This window comes from Dermacentor variabilis, chromosome 7 (genome assembly GCF_050947875.1).
Source record: "Dermacentor variabilis isolate Ectoservices chromosome 7, ASM5094787v1, whole genome shotgun sequence".
Lineage (NCBI taxonomy): Eukaryota > Metazoa > Arthropoda > Arachnida > Ixodida > Ixodidae > Dermacentor > Dermacentor variabilis.
Genome location: NC_134574.1, coordinates 101,462,366 through 101,481,367, shown reverse-complemented (window position 1 = coordinate 101,481,367; position 19,002 = coordinate 101,462,366). Strand labels below are relative to the sequence as shown.

Sequence of the window (19,002 nt, the reverse complement as noted above, 5' to 3'; positions counted from 1 at the left end):
TCACGAGCTTACTTCTATAATCACGGGCTCCGCGCCTCGCAGTTACCGGCACCACAGGCCACGCGTCGACATAATTGGGACGTACGCTTTCGCAGCGCGTTGCAAACGCGGAAGGCACACAACTATAGACATTTACATGCGGTACCATCCGTAACAACACTACGAGTGAGTGACATAACACCCGACACCGGAAGTGACGTTGAAGCCACCATGCCTCCATGACGCGAGCCGACGGCGAGCGAGCGAACGAGAGAGGGAGTGCCGGAGAGGCCGAGGGAGGGTTACTGCGCCACGCCGGCAAGCAAAGCTAGAGGGGGGAGAGGAAGCTGCCGGCAACGCCGGCGAAAGCGGGGGCGTGGCGGAAGGTTTTCGGACGCCGGGTTCTCTCGATCGCGGCGGCGGGGGCTGCGGCGGAACGCCGGGGTCCGGCGCATAGGGCACGCTCCGGGGTGCCCGCGTGTCGCTACTCTCACCGCCAGTATACCAGGCCGTTCGCCTACACCGTGCGCCGTCGTGAGTGCGTGCGCGCGCGTGGCAGAGGTGAGCGGGGGCCCGACGCCGTGCCGTGGTGGTGGGGGGGAACACCACCGGATACTACGCCGCGCATGCTGTCGACGCTCCTCGTCGACCGCGGCTCGCAAGCGGCACGCGCGGATCCGGGGACGAGAAGAGCGTCGACGGGTGCGATCGGGAAGAGAAGGCCGGCAGCGGAGCGCCGACGGTGGACGCTTGGCGTCGACGGTCATGGAAGACGACGAAGTGCCCGAATGCAGTTCCGGAAGGTGAGTTGTTTGGGTTACGGAGTAGCGGACGCCCCGTGACAGATCGACGGGAGAGGAACGGGCAACAAACGCGTCTTGTCGTATCTTAACTTTATTTTTTTCTTTTTGTCTTGCACTTGTGCGCTTTCCCTCCATTCCGGTTTTGCGTTTTCCGTCAACAACGTGTACTGACTAGCCAACATGTCAACTCGGAGAGCTTTGGAGTCTGCCATATAATGTTCATTATGCGAATGCAGACAGCTCGCAGTCCGGGAACAGACGTACTTCAAATATTTGCGAAAGTAGGGGAAAAAGAGGGGAAAAGGGAATTGAACAAGAAGGTAGCTACGTGGCATCGACGCACAGATTGAGCGAAGCTTGAACAAAAGCTTCGCAATGAGAGCGAAGGAATTTTGTATGACAGTTTGCTAACGTGGTTGCACGTGAGGGACGAGGACTCTTCAGAGCACCGTTGTCATGCGTAGACATCACGTAGATATTCATTTACTATTGACCACTGATACCTGCAGATAATCTCTCAACAACTAGCGCATTGGGGGCTAACTGGTCAATGTGCCTGCTAAGAAAATCGCCGGAGTGTAGTTCCAACTGCGCCTTCTGGCAAAAGATCGTATAAGCTGCAACAACTTTCTGATAGCTTTGCCTTCCGAGTGCGTCTTTGCCGTCTAAGTGCGACAATTAACCATTGGTGCAGGCACGCCTCCGGTAGAAGTTGCACTTAGAGAGGAATACGTTAGACCGTTGCAACGTCTGAGTAGATCCTATGGCAGTTTGTATGAGAAAACAGTCAGCTGTGAAGAATGTAAAGTCGACGCTGATTGCCAATACTAATGCTCATTGTTTCGAAAGAACTCGGAAGACATAAATGCAAGAAACATGTTTTGTTTTTAGAGCGCAGCTCTAAAAACTCCCGTTCCTGTGGCAAGCGTCGGTGTCGTCCCTTGTCATCCTCGTAACCGAACGAACGAGCACAGGGATGGATGAAAGAGCGAAAGCGGAGCGCGGATGAAAGACGGCGATAGCGAAGAGAGCGCGAGGAGGAAAGCGGAAGAGGAGGGCGCAGTGGAACCACGATGCGGAAAGCGGAGGAGGAGGGTATGGCGAAAGCCCGAGAAGACAAGCGCAGTGCCGCGCAAGACGGGCTTTGCGGTGACGATGGCTACGAGATGGCGCGCGATTCGTCCGTTCACCGATGACGCCACCGATGCCATGTATGGAAGCAAATCGCTACGTGAGCGGACGTCTGTCTGCGGCGGCTGCTGTGAATCGTGCTGTGAATGCCCACGCGTCGCCGACGCCCTTCCTCTCGCCATCTCCCGATTAGCGAGGCGGTCGCGCCACACTTCGCTCCGTTTGCAACGTGGCGCACGAGGTAGATTGTCCGCGCCAGCCAATATATCTCGAAATGAAAAGAGGTATACAGGGGCGCTCAAATTCCACATTAGGGAGTATCGTAATCACGGTGAATTTTCTGCGTATGTGCGCTTAGTGCTCTTGGTATGACCTAAATATTGTGGGTAAACGGAAAGTCTCTACGCCTTGTGGCACTAGCTAGAAAGTTATCTTTTGAAACGGTTTCACCCTTAGATCTTTTACAAGATTGCCGCCAGAGATGCGTTATAGGTCACGAGGTAAGGAGGAACAGGCTGAACAAAGATGCAGTTAGCGCTGTATGTTACACTGTAGAGTCAGTGGTCATGGAGTTCGGCAGCTGAGCACGTGGTCACTTCGATTCTTGCCCGCGTCCAGCAATCGAACCTGAATCGCGAACCAGGACTAGGAATCGACCTCGGACCAACAACGTGGCCCATGATTTCTGACAGTGCCCTTGATTCCCGACCATGTCGAGGTATTAGGTAGAATAACAATAAGCAGCGCCTCTAGCAGCCCCGAGCGGGAAACGAGCGCGGCTTCTACGAAAAAGAGCAGTATTCTTTATTTTTTTGCGCATAGCTAATTGAAGAAGTGATCATTCAAAAATATCCGGAGTAAGTCGAATTTATGACCCCAGCCTTGCATCCCACATGAGCGGTGCGCTCTTTGGCCACAGCTGGATCTTGCGCCAATAAGCTCCAATAATCATCAAAATAATAAGATGAGCGGCACTGTTTTTCTTTTTTGCTGTTGTTGTTGTTCCTTCTTTAAGCGAAAACTCGTTCCAAACTTAGAACGACGGAAAGCTGAGCTAGTTGGTAAGGATTCATAATGCAAAGTAGGGGTAAGGCGTGTGGACACGGATACAAGAGAAGTGGACAACGCGAACGCCGACTAACAACTGAAGGAAGCACTGAGGCGAAAAAGGAAAGAAGACACAAGACTCATCTGCGCATGCTCTGGAAAGGTAGCACCACCCGTCAATCGGGTACACGTTCCGGTCTACGTGAGAGGTAACTGTTAAGGCATTTGATCTCTTCCTTTTGTAAGGTAATCGAAGGCTTTTTATCGCCTCAATGCTTCCTTCAGTCGTTAGTCGGCGTTTGTGTTCTCCACTTCTCTTCTGTCCGTGTCTGCATGCCTTACGTCTTCTTTGCATTATGAATCGTTTCAAACTGTGTGCAAAGTTTCAAGCATAAAATTCTGAAGAAGCTCAAAATTCGTAGACCTTCTTGGGCAGAGAAAAACTACTTCCGAGCCCAAAAAACAAAACAAAGAAAGTATGGCGCCGATCTAAATGTTCCAAATTTCAAAAAGCTTCAAAAGCACATCGAGAATAAGCATAATAAACGAAAAAAAATGCTTTCTGGAATCTTTTTTCAAGACTAGCGGGGAAATACCACGCAGAGAACTGGAAGTTGGCTTCACATCAATCCACCTATGGCTTCGTTTGTATTTAGTACAGGCAGCTCTTGTCATAGGTGGACCATATGCTTGCATTTCATTTGCTTTACATCACGTGTATCACACCACTTCAACCGGTGACATTGCATCGGTCTGTCTCCTCTGAGCATGTTTAAAAAACGAGTCGCATGCCATTCGTTCTTCTTCATCCCACGTTCCTGCTCTAAGCCTCTAAATTACGCTTGCTGCCTGTCTTTCAGTATTGGCCGAAGATATTTAGCCAGAAAGTTAGTACTCGATACCGAAACTCAACTAGAAAAAAGTTTCTCATATGTTGCCTGCAGGCAACACACTTCCATGGAGCGTTAAGCGCGGTCTCGAAGTGTTAGCCAGTCGCTGTCTTCAAATTAGCCACAACCTATATCATGAATATATGTGCATGGTCGACTGCGCCCACCAAAAACCCGAAACTGACGTTTAACATGCTGAAGTTTGCCGATTTCCAGGCAAAAACGTGAAGTGGTTATCGTCGTATAGCAAGCAAGTGACAGCCTCAGCAGGAAAGAGGATACAGTAAATGCAAGTTTACCAGAGGAAATTCCATTTGGCTACCCTGCATGCGGGTAAGCGGATGTGTGGTTTGGCTGAGTCTAACGTGCCTGAGAAGAGAGAGATAAGTGATAAGGCAGGGAGCTTACCCAGGCTGTGCCCGGTTAGCTACCCTGCACTGTGTCCCGAAGCAACAAAAGGAATATGACAGGCACTGTACAGTGAAAATCAGGAATCGCGTAGGGTCCTTGAAAGATAACGCAATGATTAAAAAAGCAAAGCATTTTCGCTTTGTGACTCGGTTGAAAACCGGCCAACTCGACCCGGAATCGACTCCTTGACCTCGCGCCTAGCACTCAGCAGTCCAACGCCATAGCCACTGAGCCATAGTGGCTTCTAAAGGTGTGGGGAATTCGTACGAAAAAAGTGGCGGAACCCATCTCGTGATGACTGTCGGCGGTAATGCGTTAGCATTGAATCATTTACAGCCACGCAAGGTGTTGCCACCGTGGAAACGAGCTATTTATGAGGCGCGCACTGCAGCGCGGCTCCTCTTTCACACTTCCCTAAGAGCAACCGGTGCTATCTAGCGCCGCCGCCGCGAAGCCTGCGCGTGGCTTCCGAAATGCATAGCATGTCGGTGCGTTCGAACGCTGAGAAACGCTTCATGCGGCAGCCGGGCTCCTCTCTAGCGCTTCTTTCTACATACGCTGTGCCATCTAGTGGCATTGCCGAGAAGTCCGCGCATGGCCTCCGAGACGAGGAGCGTGGTGCGCCGGTACCTGCGAACGCTGGTAATTGTTCCCTCGTGTGCCGCACACTCGGTGGCACGTACTCAGCGACCCAAGTTCGCGACAAGTTCGTTGAAGAGCGGCACATACCCAGGGTATTCATGGCGCAGCTCACTACAACGTCGGGGGGCTGCCGTTGAGGAGGTACATTGAAGAGGGTACATTGAAATTGCCGACCACGGTCCGTTCTAACAATGTTGGGGCATCCGAAGCAGGAAATACATGCTGAAATGAAGGCCTTGGCGACAGTTACCGCAGTGATGTTCAGAATGTGCATGGCTTCGTGCAAATAACTGCAACGGTCAGACATTGTCAGAATGTGCCGGCAGTTGTGAAGGGGACGAAGCGGTCCAACGAAATCAAGATGGACGTCTACGTGAATAAAGTGACAGCCAAGTTGCAAGAAAAACTCCGTGGGAGGCTGTGTGGTGGGTCACTTTGGCCGTCTCGCAAAGGAAGCCCGAGCGGGCCCACTGGAGAACATCGGTGTTAATGCTGAGCCAGACATACCACTGTGAAACGAGGCGCTGCATGGTTCATGTGCTCCGATGCCAGCTGTCGGGAAGTGAGTGCAAAAGTGCACGACAAAAGGCAGCCGGAATTATGGCGGCGCGAGGTGCAACCGCGGACATGTCGCACCAGAGTGAGCCAGGTACAAACGGGTGCGGAACGAGTTGCCGACGGAGTGAACGGAGGTGGTGGTGCAGCACTTGCAACTCAGGGTCATCAATCTGCACCGGAGCTAGACAATCCCAGTCTGCAGCAGATGTACAAGTGCTGACGAGGTGAAGCGTGAACGTGCGTCACCAGCCTCGTTGCCGGTGCCTTTGATGTGCTGCATATCCGTTGCGAACTCCAATATATGGGAAATCAAAATTTTCAGTAGACGAAGGTCACGTGTGACGTACTTGGAGAGTTCGTACGGAAGACGTACACCAGAGGTTTGTGGCCGCTTAGAATGTAAAATGGTTGGCCTTCCAAAAAGTGCCAGTGTGCTGAATGGTGGGGTGAATGGCGAGCAGCACCCGGCAAAAAACGCTGTGGCGAGTTTCGGCAGGTTTGAGCTTCCGAGACAAGAAACCCAGTGGGCATGCCTCTCGGAGTCGATTTTCTGGCGAACAGTGGCCATGACCACGCTCGAAGCGTCCACCATGATGCGAGTGGGCACGCCGGTCCTCGGGTGAATGGGAAGTACTGAATCGGCGACGGCTTGTTTAGCAGCCCTGAAAGCAGCTTGAGCTTCGGGAGACCAGGAAATCGCGTATGAGGCGCTCTTAGATGCGCGAAGGAGGTCACTCAGTGGGTGCGGAAGCTCGGCGCAGTGCGGAATAAAGTGGCATGAGAAATTCACTAGGCCCAGGAACTCACGCAGCTGGCTTAGGGCAGTAGGTGATAGGAAGTCTTTCGCAACCTGGACGTGAGAGGACATTGAACGATTTCCCAGGGTTGAAATGTGGTGGCCCAGGAACTCGAACTCATAAAGACCCGAAGACGCATATCTGGGCGTTGTCAACCAGGCGAAATTAGCTAAGACGTTGAAAGAGTTCCTGGGGGTGACGCTCATGATCTTGTGGTGTGCAGCTCACGACGATGATGTCGTTGATGTAGGCAAATATAGCAGGGAGGCCGCGCGATATCTCCGCAATAAATGTGGAGTGTTTGAGCTGCGTCGCGTAGCCCAAAAGACATGAGCTAATACTCAAAGACGCTGAAGATTGTAGCCGCGGCCGTCTTCAGGATATTGGCAGGCTCAGCGGGGATTTGGTGATACGCCTTAACAAGGTTCACTTTGCTAAATATCTTGCATCCTTCCAAGAGGTCTGCGAAATATTGAATGTGTAGATGTGGATAACCATCGTGGACCGTGTGATCGTTGAGCGCCCGGTAGTCACCGCATGGATGCTAGTCACCCGGTTCTTTCTTCAGCGCGAGATAGAGTGGGGAGGCACAAGTCCTGGACGGGCGACCAAACATACCCAGCTGGAGCATGTGACCGAATTCCCGTTTATCAATCGCTAGACGCTCACTGAAGCGGCGGCGCGGACGAGCTGCGACGAGAGGACCACGCGTGACCATGTGGTGGGTTACGCTTTGCTTGAGTGGCTGATTTAAATGGCAGGGCCTCGTTACCTCAGGAAAGTCTTCAAAGATTCTAGCGTACGAGCATGGTGGGATCAGCATGCCAGTGGAGGGGACAGCCGACAGAACGCCAGGAATGGCGAGGCACGTCTTGTCGTCAATCAGGGCATGGCGGCGCATGCTGATGTCGAAGTTGAAATGGGTCAGGATGTAGGAGCCGAGAATGGGCTGATTGACGCCGGCTACAATGAATACTCACAGGAAAGTGCGCCGCCGGCCAAGGTCGAGAGTGAGGGACCGCAGACCATACGTGGCGATAGAGTCGGAGTTCGGCGCACAGAGCGTAGGTCCAGGGGGCTTAGAAGTGCGTTCACTCTTTGAGGACGGCAGTACGCAGACCTTGGCACCCATGTCTAGGAGGAAGCGCAAGCCGGAAATGCGGTCCATGACTAAAGAAAGGCGGCCGGGCTGTAAGGTGAGGTCCCATGCCACCGTCAGTGATCTCGCGGCGCGTGTCCCGACCAGTTGCATGGGGACTTGCACTGGCAGGCGTGGTGCTGGAAAGTGCGATGATGCCAGCAAATAGGCAAACTTCGAGGACTGCGCAAGCGGGGACCGCTCGGAGAAGACGAACGCCGGCTAGGACATTAGAAGGCGTCGCGCTGATCGTAAGCGGGCGTCCGTATAGGGCGTCGATGGAAACGGCGAGTTGGTCTATCCGGTACTGTAAGTGGGACATGACTGAGGACTCTGGTGTTGAAGAAAGGGCGGTGACCGAAGGATAAATCGCGTCGTGGATTCGATCAGCGAGCTGAATGAGGCGCTTGAGGGTCAACTCCCCCGCGGCGGCGAAGACAACGCGGGTGGACTGCGGAAAGCGCTGCAGGAAGAGCTCGCTCAACAGTGAACCCTTCGAGTCGACATTGCTTGTGCCCAGGAACTGCCGCATGGTGTTGAGCAGCCGGGAGGAGCGGCGATCAAGCTCCTCGGAGGTGAGCAGGTGCTGGAGGCGCGCGCTCTCAGACGCCTTGTGGTGGAGGGGGTCTTAAGTATTCTGCTTAAGTTGCTGGTAAGGGACGTCCTGGCCCCAATATGCAGCTATGACGCCCACCACCTCTTGAGCCACTCAGGAGAATTGCTGCAAGGTAAGGGGCGAAACCGAGGCGCCTCTGAGGTGATGTGGGGCAGATCGATGATGATTTCGAGTTGCGGTTTCCTACGCCAGAACGTGGGCAGGAGAAGCTGGAGAGCTGCGACGTCCCTTGGACGCGAGGTTGCCCGAAGGCGGTAGGTTGCTGGGGTCGGTCATCTCTTAAGGCTCCATCACACCGGCGACTGGAGGAGGTCGCGCGACCATTTGCGGCTGGCGACCAAGAACCACTGAAGGCGTCTGATGCTCACACCGGCAAGCCCGGGCGAGCTCGACCTGCAAGTCACAATTGCGGAGATTATCATTCTTAGCGAGAACTCTAGGGATCCGCGTAGTTCGGGCGCACTTCGCTGGTTTCGCGTTGAGGCAACAGCCATGGATTTTGATTCGAGTAGAGAGGAAGACGTCGTCACTGTGCTGATGTGTTCTGCCGTGCGGAACACATCAGCATCGCAACAAGACGACCGGCGTGGCAGGCTCGTAGAACCGAACTGCCCGTGCCGTGCTTGCGCATCGAGCACGCGCCGCCTATCGTTATTTTGCTCGTCTTTCGCGGCCAGCACCAAGGCACCGGCTGAAAGCGCCGACCTTGCGTTTCCGTGTTGCGACATCCGTGGGCGCTACAGGATGTTTTTCGTTTTTGGAAAGCGGCACATTCCCAGTAGGACATACCTATAGCTATCTAAGTGCGTCAAAAGCGTTCGTTAAAGAGCGGCGCACACTTTCACACCCAATGGCTCAAGCGGGCATGAAATAGGTTCACCTGAAGACCAGCACAGACCCCAAGTTGGCACACACCCAGTGCTTCGAGTCAGCGTCAGAGTTTCTTCGAACAGTGATACCTACCTAGCCCCTTATCTACAGTGCCCATCTCGGTGTGAAAGAGGTCTGTAGAAGAGCGGCACGTATGTACACATCGCTACCATATTCATCAGTGACCCAATCTGTTCCCATGGTTGGTTTCGAACCCTGTTACCTCATCACAGTTGGGTTGCCCCAGGAATGCGGCAAAGCTGCTGCAAATCGCGTGAAATATGCTAAGAATACTACCACAATAATAAAATTAAAGTAGCGTGGACATATATGTGCGATCATCATCAGCTGCACCACCATTCTTGCAGTTCCCATAGACACTAGCGCTTGAATTTCCGTCTGCTATAATTTTTTTAAAGTCTATGACACACCTGCCGCGGTACCCCAGTTCACAGGGTCCAGCGCTGCGCTGCTGAACACGGGGTCGCGGTTTCAGTCCCGTTCCCAACAACCGCATTCCAATTGGTGGCAGAATGTAAAATCGCTCGTGTGCCATGCTTTGGATGCCGTTAAAGAACCCTAGGTATTCAGAAATGACCCAGAGTCTCCACTGCGGCGTACCTCTAATCGTTCGTGGTTTTTGGTACGTAAAGTCTCTAGGGAACACGCCAACATGCGTACTTGTATAGCTCACAGTATGTGACAGCTTAGTGAAGATGTGTTCGTCGCCGGTACTATGTCGCGGTATACTCACAAATGAACTCTAACCTCGCTGCGGCTAATTACGGGCTGCTGCTCTTGACCCTCGGTGGAAATCGCGATGCGAGCGGCGATAGTCGCACAGGCGCTCTCCACGTGTCTTTGATTGAGTACGTACATTCGGCGAACTGTGCAGGCAACGGACGCGTGTATGCAATAAAGCAATAAAAAAGGGCTAAGGGCAGTCGTACGGTTGCTTACCGAGAAACAACGGCAAGCCCCGGAAATACGCGGCCATTAACACGTGAGATATATTTGTGAACAATCGACTCGGGAGGTATTGCAAACCGGGCATAAGGGCGAATGCAGCATGTTTCTAGCTAAGTGCTGCACGTTGAGCCATGCATTGTGACTTCGGCCTGAAATCGCTGTCGGCGCAGTGAGCAATGCGCTAGTCGACAGGTCCGAAGGATTCAGAGACAATGAACTCCGAGCGCGTTCAAAACTGACGTACAAGCTTGATTATCACGACGGACTGAATTCCCTCGACGATCATCAGGTGACTCAGAACCGCCGAACCACGCTGCAGGCAATGACGCGCCGCAGACAAGCTGCTACGCGGTGCGATTCATTGCAGCTCAGCCACGTGATCACGTCGCGCTTCTTGCGTGGGCTGAATCAGCAATTCGGGCCAACATGAGAACACTGCAGCAAGAGCCGGGCCGCCCACTCTGTTGAGTTTCACCTGCTTGATCACACACTATATCGGGGACGATGTCGTAGCGCTGGACCCGTAAGGTGTCCTCAAGAAGGGCCACAGCTTTCGGAATCGCGAGTCCCCACATTTAGGAGCCGGTGAGTCGAGGAGGTCGTGGGACCAATTTTGTCGCAAACGGTCGCTTCGGTCGAAATGCAACCGTTTCAGTACTCGAACATCCTCTGCTCAACTGGAGTCGCAAAGGTGCTGAACGAATCGGCGGTGCCGGGGGCAGGCCGTCGGAATACGCTAACGGTTATTTTACGAGGGGACGGCGGTGTAACCGGACGTGAACGGCACCGTTCACGAGATATCTCGGCGTGGCGACGCTTGCCGGTGTCAACGCCGCTCATCGTAAGTCGCTGTTTCGTTAGCCAATCGATCGAGCTCTGTCGCGCAACGTTTGTCAATCGCCGGTGTCAGCGCCGCCTAACAAGTGAACTGCAGCCGAGGAGCTTGCGTTGACCGCGCTGACTGACTCGTATCGTACTGTGACGCATCCCATTAGCAGTCAAAATACAAGCGGCGCTTTTACGTTTGCGTTATGTGAGTTATTTTTCCATAAAAGGCGCGCGTATCGCAAATAAGCTTGCGTCGTTCTTGCAAGGTCTCTCGAGATGGGCGAGAACTTCGGATGATTTTAAGCCAGAACAAGAGAGAGAGACAGAGAGAGATTCGTTGACAGAGAAAAGGAAAGCCTGCTGACCGCACCGCAAATGTCGAGCGCGCGGCTGACACCTGAAAATGGGTCAGCAGCGTGGGGGAGGAGGAGGAGAAGGGGTGCAAAGATGGCAGGAAGGAAAATAGTGCTGTAAGAGCCCGGAGCAAAATAAATGTTAACCTCTGTCTGTCTATCTGCTGGCATAAGATGCTCTGCGAATGTTAGACGCGCTTGGTGGAAATGCAGAGAGCAGCAAGTCCCTCTACACCCACTTCTTTGGGGTCTGCGCATCTGGCTATACCTAGCGAACATTAAGCACACCGTCAATCCTGAATAGCCAATGGACCTGTGCGGCTAAGAGCGCTACGGTAGCGCCCAAGACAGGTCGCCACAACCGGATCGCCGGCTTCGAACGCAACCTATCAAGAAGCCTTTAATAAAACGCCAACGCTGAGTTCGGACTCAACAAAGAAACCTCAAGCCACAAGCACACAAGTGACGCCTGCGGTACGAGAAGCGCTTCCTGGAGATGATGCTTCTGAAACAGCTACGACGCCGTGTGATACTCCGAATCATCAAAGGCAAAGATGGCACACGTTAATGCAACACCAGTGTCCATCCCAGTTTCGCGACAGGACACTAATGCCCTAGTGTTAAAATTAAATTAAATTATAGGGTTTTACGTGCCAAAACCACTTTCTGATTATGAGGCACGCCGTAGTGGAGGACTCCGGAAATTTTGACCACCTGGCGTTCTTTAACGTGCACCTAAATCTAAGTACACGGGTGTTTTCGCATTTCGCCCCCATCGAAATGCGGCCGCCGTGGCCGGGATTCGATCCCGCGACCCCGTGCTCAGCAGCCCAACACCATAGCCACTGAGCAACCACGACGGGTAATGCCCTAGTGTATAGACCGCAGTAATAGCGATAATACCGCAGTATATTGGGCCTCATCAGGTCATCGTCATCGCCGCCTTCACGAACTTGACTCAGAGATGAAAATACTGATACCACCCACTATGAAAAGGTGCAATGCAAGCTTGCTGCAAGATAACGATTAAGTGTGGCCTTCACCCGGCGCTACCTGCATCTCACGTGACACGCGCTTCAAACGCTGCGAGGCTCCTGCCGGGAAAGGCGACGCAGCCATACGCGACAGGAAAGTTGCATAAAATACGCTTCCCGTAGTGCCGAAACCGCCGACGCTCAGGCTTGTAACCGGAAGATTGTTTTCCAGGAACTGCCCTGGGAATTCCGTTTTAGGGCTTGATGGACGTTGGAGGATATTTTCACGAATGCCTTGGCCCTGTTAGATCTGTACACTTCGCTTCGGCCTCACGCAGGACGTTTACATGAACCCGACAGAAACGGGTATGGACGTCAGACTCTGTAGTTTTGAAAGACGCGTAGCGCCACCTGCCGGTGCGAAGATGCAGTAACTGGGTAGTGCGAAGCCCGACTCCCTCGCTAAGTTGCCTATGCAGCTAGCGACTGCGAAACAACGATTTAACTAGATTTTGGTCCATATTGCGAGTGTTTTGCGCATTTAACACCCAGACAGAGAGCTATGAATTTCTACGCTAGTCGGACGCGCCGCCGAACTGCCGTAAAGCGCTTGCTGGCTCACTCTTCAGACTGATGGCGGAAACGACGGCAACCGCGATAGCTCCACGCGCTACGAAGGAACGCCGCAATCGACGCTACTGTTGTGTTGTAAATTGCCATGAACGTGAAGGACGGAATAACAACGTTCAGTTTTACCGATTTCCATCGCGATCGTATGAAGGGGAAAGGCGAGAGCGCTGGATACGGGCCGTTCAACCTGTTGTGTAATCGGAATACTTGCATTCCTCGCAACACAGCGGCTCGCATGAGAAAGTGCGACAGTTTTGTTCTGTAATTGTGTTGCGTAGCCCTGACGGAGGACCTAGGTAAACAAGCGAAAACTCAAGAATCTGCAGCCGCCACTTTGTTCGTAAGAGAAAAAGCAACGTTGCGAACCATCCTGCTTATGTGCCATCGATATCTCCACCTTTTAACCACAGAACAGTTTTAACAGACGTCCGCCTCCGCTTGACTCAACAAGTGGAACGGAGAGATTTGGCAGGTCAGCTTAACCAAACATTTTGGTTCGTTTATGAATTCGAGATCCTGCTCTAGAGCATCGTTGTATCGCGAGCTCATTTCTACTTTCGGTATTTTGTATGTCCTGCGCCGATACAACAAGCACGCTTCGCCACGTGCTGAGCCTGCTCGACTGCCTTTTTCAAATGTGAGCAATAAAGTTGCTGTAGGAGCACTGGATGAGCGATTGCGAAGTAACGCATGGGTGTAAAGAAAAAAATGTCGTGTTTATTTACATTTATTTGTACGCGCTTGTTGCTCGAAGCGTCTGCGAAAAGTTCAAATTAAGGTATTGAGCAATGATGTAGCTCCTGCGAGAAAGAAAGATGCAGCGCGTAGGCACTGTAGGAAGCTTACTTTCGTTATAATCGCACGCTGTTTGCTGCCTTGGAAAACGTTTTCTGTTTGCTGCCCTGGAAAAAGGCTATGAAATGATTGACTCTCTGTAAATAATTGCGAGACAAAACATTACGATAAAATACATAAAGATATAGGAGATACTTAAGTCTTGTGTTCAGGACATATTCAATATGAACCAATTTGAAATGCTTCGATTTTTATGCTGATATGCCTATAAACAAACCTGACGCTCTCTGTACTTGCGAGTTGCAGCACGCCGAAATAACACTTGAGACTTTATTTTATATTGTACACGTACTTCGCCCTGCTGAGCTTCCTTTCCGAAGCGTGGATGGGCGGAAGAAGCTTTTCAGGTCCTTGATTTTTAGGAAACCGTGCCTCAACACAAACGAAAGTCCACTGTGGCCTATGCACATTCGCTTGCGGACAGCTCTCCTTGCACTACTCAGTTAGCGCCAAGGCTCGATGGGGGCGCTGGTGACGGGTTTTCCCGCAGCGCCGCCTGGGCAGAGTCTGAGGTCTATAGTCCGCTTGTCGATCTAAGATTTGCCTGACACGCTCGTGTAAACGCTAAAGGGCCGTTTATAGTCCGACGTAACGCCAGCGCGCGCGTACGCTACGTCACGTCGGCGAAAACGACCCCTCTATTGGCGGCGAGGAGTTACGGAGTCGCCATCTATCGGAAGCGCCTCGCTGGCTAGTATGAGGGATCACGCGGCGCGCTCCTCATAGGTTTTGCTGTCAGCGCTCACTGAAAACACCACGCGCGAGCTCTCCCGGACATTTCTGTAAGTACTTTCGAAACGAGAGAAGTTGTTTACTGTCTAAATAATAATCTTGGGCAAACTGAAAGCACACAATCGTTTACAGACGCTATCTCTTTACCGAAAACGTACAGTGAACGCCACTGCGCGCGGTCGCCGCGATGGAGTCTCCCGAACCGGCTTCTTGCGTGAAAGGTAGGTAAACGCTGAGAGCAAACTATGTGAAATATGTTCTTATAGTGTTTGTATAACTAAATGGAGCGTAATAGAAAGAAGCCTCAATGCAGCAATCGCGCAGATTCGCAGCGACTGACTGCACGTCTGCATGCTTGTCCGCGCACTGTTTCGCTTTCCCCGCGCGCGCGTTCTCGCACCGTGCCATGAGCTTTAGGCCGCAGAATATGAGCATTTGACAGTACACAAGCAACCATTGTTGCGTGGGAGCTATCAGAGCTGTACAAAAATAATTTCATTTTAGAGACTTCAACGCCTACAGGGACTGTGATGTGCCGTCGCGACGATTCAATCTTTTCTTTCTGCTAAATTCTTTGACCTTTCAATATTATTTCTCGAGTTGCATCACACTGTATGTTTATCGATGTTCTCAGCGTGCAATTTCCCGCTGCTCCTTTCTTTGTAATCCAGTGCATTAATTCATAACACAAATATAACCATATGCCATGCTTTTTTAAAATGTGCTTCTTACCGCTGCCTTTCCACTCCACTGAACTTGCCAGTATCTATAGCATCGACAAGTTGATAGACCAAACCGTCATGACATTAGTCGTGCAGCAGACTCGGGCGAGCGTCTCAGTGCGCGTCTTCAGAACATCGCAGACCGGGCGCCGTAGCAGAAATCTTCCTCGCGTCTGTGCTTGCTGCATACCCGAGTTGTAGCCGATGACTGTTGCCCGTTTTATGTTTCGCGAGCCAAGCTTCACGCAGCTTCTTGTCCTGCGGCTACGTGTGAATAAGGCTGACACCGGCCTCCGTTACGTGCGTCCGGCCTTGCGGCACCGAGCAGTAGCCTACCATGTTGCGCGCCTTCAAAGGCAGCCACTACCTATTGTAGTGCTTTCAAGCGTTGTAAAGGAGACACTCGAAGCGGGAAAATTTCGCAACTAAATGAGGACCGCAGCGTACGAGGGAATTCAAACTCGTTTTCAGCTCGCTTAGGCGCTCCCGAAGCAGCCGACGCGGCCGCTATGTCTACGTGATCCCTCCTAGCACGTCACGCCGATGGTGGCGACAGCTTTTCTAGTGGTGGAGCTCGAGGCCAATAGTCGGGCGCACAGGCGCAGCCAACGTAACCGGCAGCTTCCGACGCGCCCCGACGGGCTCGGCGCCGATATGGCTCCTGAGCCATTCGCGCGTCGGAGTCGGCGGAACTCTCGCACCACAATGCATTGCGCGCGAAGAAAAAAGGCGCCAACACAACTCTGCAGACGGCTTTTGCGGACGGCGCGCGACTTGGCGAACGTTCTGCGCATGCTCCGAAGATAGCAGCTGAAGGCACGCGCGTTGAAGTCTAGAGGGGATGGCATCTCGGCAGACGCAGCCCACCCGATGTAGCGTGACTGACCGCGAACGCTCGTCCGCGCGCCAATAACGTCGGACTATAAACGTGCCTTAACCAGCCGGGCGGAGCCATGCCGACTGCACGGGGGAGGAATGGTACTCATAGCACATGTAAACGAACACTGGTCTTGTAGGTGGTTCGTAGCCAACAGCGATTAAGTGGGCGAGTTGTCTTATCACTGGCCTCGACGCAAGCTATCGCAACAATCTCGACCGGGTCGTCTGAGCCCCGCCTTCTCACTCTACCCACTCCTGTCCGGTTCATAAACAATGTAGCAATAGACAACGGTCTTCGTCGCTGCTCTCCTCTCTCCTGACACGTTTCTTCTCGCGGCGACCGAGTGTGGTCTTCGATGCATCCATCTGGCCTTTGAGCCCTGCCTAGTGGACTCCTATGCGTGACCTTTTTGGCTGCGGCTGCGCCCCATTGGGTTCGCTGCCGCTTCAACTTTCCCCTGCCTTCTCTTAGCATTTCGGCGCACGTGCTGTTACTGCGATAGCAATTATAAAGGCAATCAAGGCGAATTTTCACTTCCTTCATTGCCATCGCCGTCATGCTGCGTATAAAGTCAAAGCATGATAAGATCTCTGGCGCGCAAAATCTGTGATGACGATGAGCCACAATAAATAGGAGTATATTTTCACTGAGCAGAGGGCCCCAACTGACAGTCATTCACCTCGGTGGATCAATTTCCTAGGGCCTCGCCCGGGCCGCGCGTTATCTGAGCCACACACCCGCTTTGCTTCCTAGGCAATGGCCTGTCCCTAGCCAGCCGCCGTTCTCCTCATTCTCCTCAACGTCGATGCGGTTACAGGACACCCCCCCCCCCCTCTAGTGACGGAGCCATGCAGGTAGCCAGAACGATACTTCGAGGAGTTTGGGTCGGGGTGTGGTGGGAACTGAAGTGTGTTTGATGACTGGGGAGGACCAACTGGCCCTGGGCTAATTGGTTTGTTCGGTGTCTGAGGGAGTGGGCCCTCAACCATGGCGGGTTTGAGGCAATCGTTAGCTGTAGTGTCCTGTCGACCATTCAAGCCCCCGGTGAGATGTTTGATGGCACGACGGATGACGCAGTGGGAACCGTCGTAAAGGCGTTGCAGAAACATTCGTACGGAGCAACTGCGGACGAAAAAGTAAGAGGACGTCCCCAGCACTTAAGGAATATGCGATGTGGTGTGGTACTGGCAGCGTTGTTCAGGAGCACGAAGTGTTCGAAATAAGTTGATGTGGTCGGTGGGCTCAGGGCACAGCGATGAAACGGTAGTGGAGAAGAACTGCTCTGGAAGGTGCAATGGTGCTCCAAAAACCATCTCGGCAGGTGTTCAGCGCAGATCCTGCTTTAGTGCAGCTCAAAGACTCAGCATAACCAATGGTAGTGATGCGGACCAGTGAGCGACTTCAGGCTGTGGTCTGAGCGACGTCTTGATGCGGGGAAAACGTTCAACAAGACCATTGGTGATGGGGTGATATGCCGTGGTATATATGCGAGAAGTGCCTAAGCGGCTCAGCAGATTATTGAATCGGGCCGACTCAAACTGGCGTCCTCTGCATTTGCGATGATTTAAGTACGAATGTCGTGCAGAGGGAATGCCTCTGACCATAGGGTGAAGCGATCTATGCAAGTTAGGAGGTAGGTGTTCCCATTTCACGACGGCTATGGCCCCAAAATGTCAATATGTACCTTGTCAAATGGTTCAGATGGTCGCATAGACGAGTTGAAAAGTGCCCTTGTGTGTCGTTAAACCTTCGATTGTTGAGATACCGCACAACCGCGCGCCCAGGTACGTACATCCTTGTTGACGGCCGGCCAGACGAAACGTTGCGTCACCAGATGTTGCGTGGCCCGGATTCCAAGGTGTGGATAGTTGATGAAGGGCATCAGAAATGGTGCGCCGGAAATTGAGTGGAACGACTGGACGTGGGGTGCACGTGGAGACGTCACAAATAATAGCGGCGGCACAAAGTAGAAAGTGGACATCACGCAGATGTAAGGCGCCAGGTTTTGCACGAATCGCGATTACCTCTGTGTCGTCTTGTGGCTGGGGGGCAAGTGCGGAGAAGTCGATGTTAACCGGGTTGTTGTCCGTAGTGATGAAAGAGGCGCAGCGCGAGGGCGCGTCCGCTGCGTCATTGTCCTTTCCGTGCACGTGCCGTGTCTACGTCGTGAATACCGCGATGAAGGCGAGATGGCGGGTTTCCCGCGGTGAAAGTTCGGTAGGGTTCGACCAGACGACGCAGGTAAAAGGTTTGCAGTCTGTCTTAATGTGTCACTCTCGACTCTTCTGGAAGTGTCGAAAGTGACGTAGAGCCAAGTACATTACGAAGAGTTCTCTTCCGAATGTGCTATAGCGGGTCTCTGTGGGTGACAGCTTCCAAGAAAAGAAGGCAAGGGGCTGCCAGACATTACCTGCGAACTGTTGAAGCACCGCTCCAACAGCAGCATCGGACGCATCGGTCATGAGGCAAAGTGGAGCTCCTGGTCTCGGATGGACGGGAAAGGGTGCCCGACACAGCTTAGTCTTGATGGTGTCAGGCGGTGGTCCCGGGTTCGATTCCCGGACCAGGACGAATTTTTCTTCAATTGCGAGGCTTTTCTTTCGAGGAAGCCGTATGGGTTTCCTTTGTAGCAATTGCTACGATTGGGTGGATATCTCATTTTCCCTTAATTAGTCCTCTCCACCCTGCGAGTTTACGCGAAGCAGAAAGGCAATCCACTTGTCACTGTGTCGATGAATCGTTGAAACATTTATGCAGCATTGCGAATGCCGAAAGGCATGCGCACGTGCTCGAAGAGTCCAAATGGCGTGATGATCGCCGTCTTGGGAATATCCGCTGGTTCCACAGGAATTTAATGGTAAGCCTTCACCAGGTCGATCTTGGAGAATATCGTTCCTCCATGCAGTGGTGCAGAGAAATTTGCAATGGGCGGAAGTGGGTAACGGTCCGGAAACGTAGCACTGTTGAGCATACGGTAATCTCCGCACAGCCGCCAGTCTCCAGGCGACGCCTTTGGCACCATATGCAGTGGAAATGCATAAGGGCTTGAGGAAGTCCGCACGATCCCGACAAGCATGTGTTCAAGTTCGCTGCGTACGATCTTGCAGCGACTAGGTGATAAATTACGAACCAGAGCGTGGAGTGAAGGGCCGATTGTAATGATATTGTCACGTAGTA

General features: G+C 52.6%; 1 protein-coding gene across 1 annotated transcript in view; it reads left to right on the top strand.

Moving 5' to 3' along the window:
• Nucleotides 1–401: 401 nt before the first annotated feature.
• Nucleotides 402–19,002, top strand: part of Spred (Sprouty-related protein with EVH-1 domain) — a 147,512-nt gene continuing 128,911 nt past the window's right edge. Inside the window, exon 1 of the mRNA XM_075698885.1 lies at nt 402–782. Coding sequence (XP_075555000.1) covers nt 745–782 — 38 coding nt within the window. The 5' untranslated portion in view covers nt 402–744. The remainder of the gene's footprint in view (nt 783–19,002) is intronic.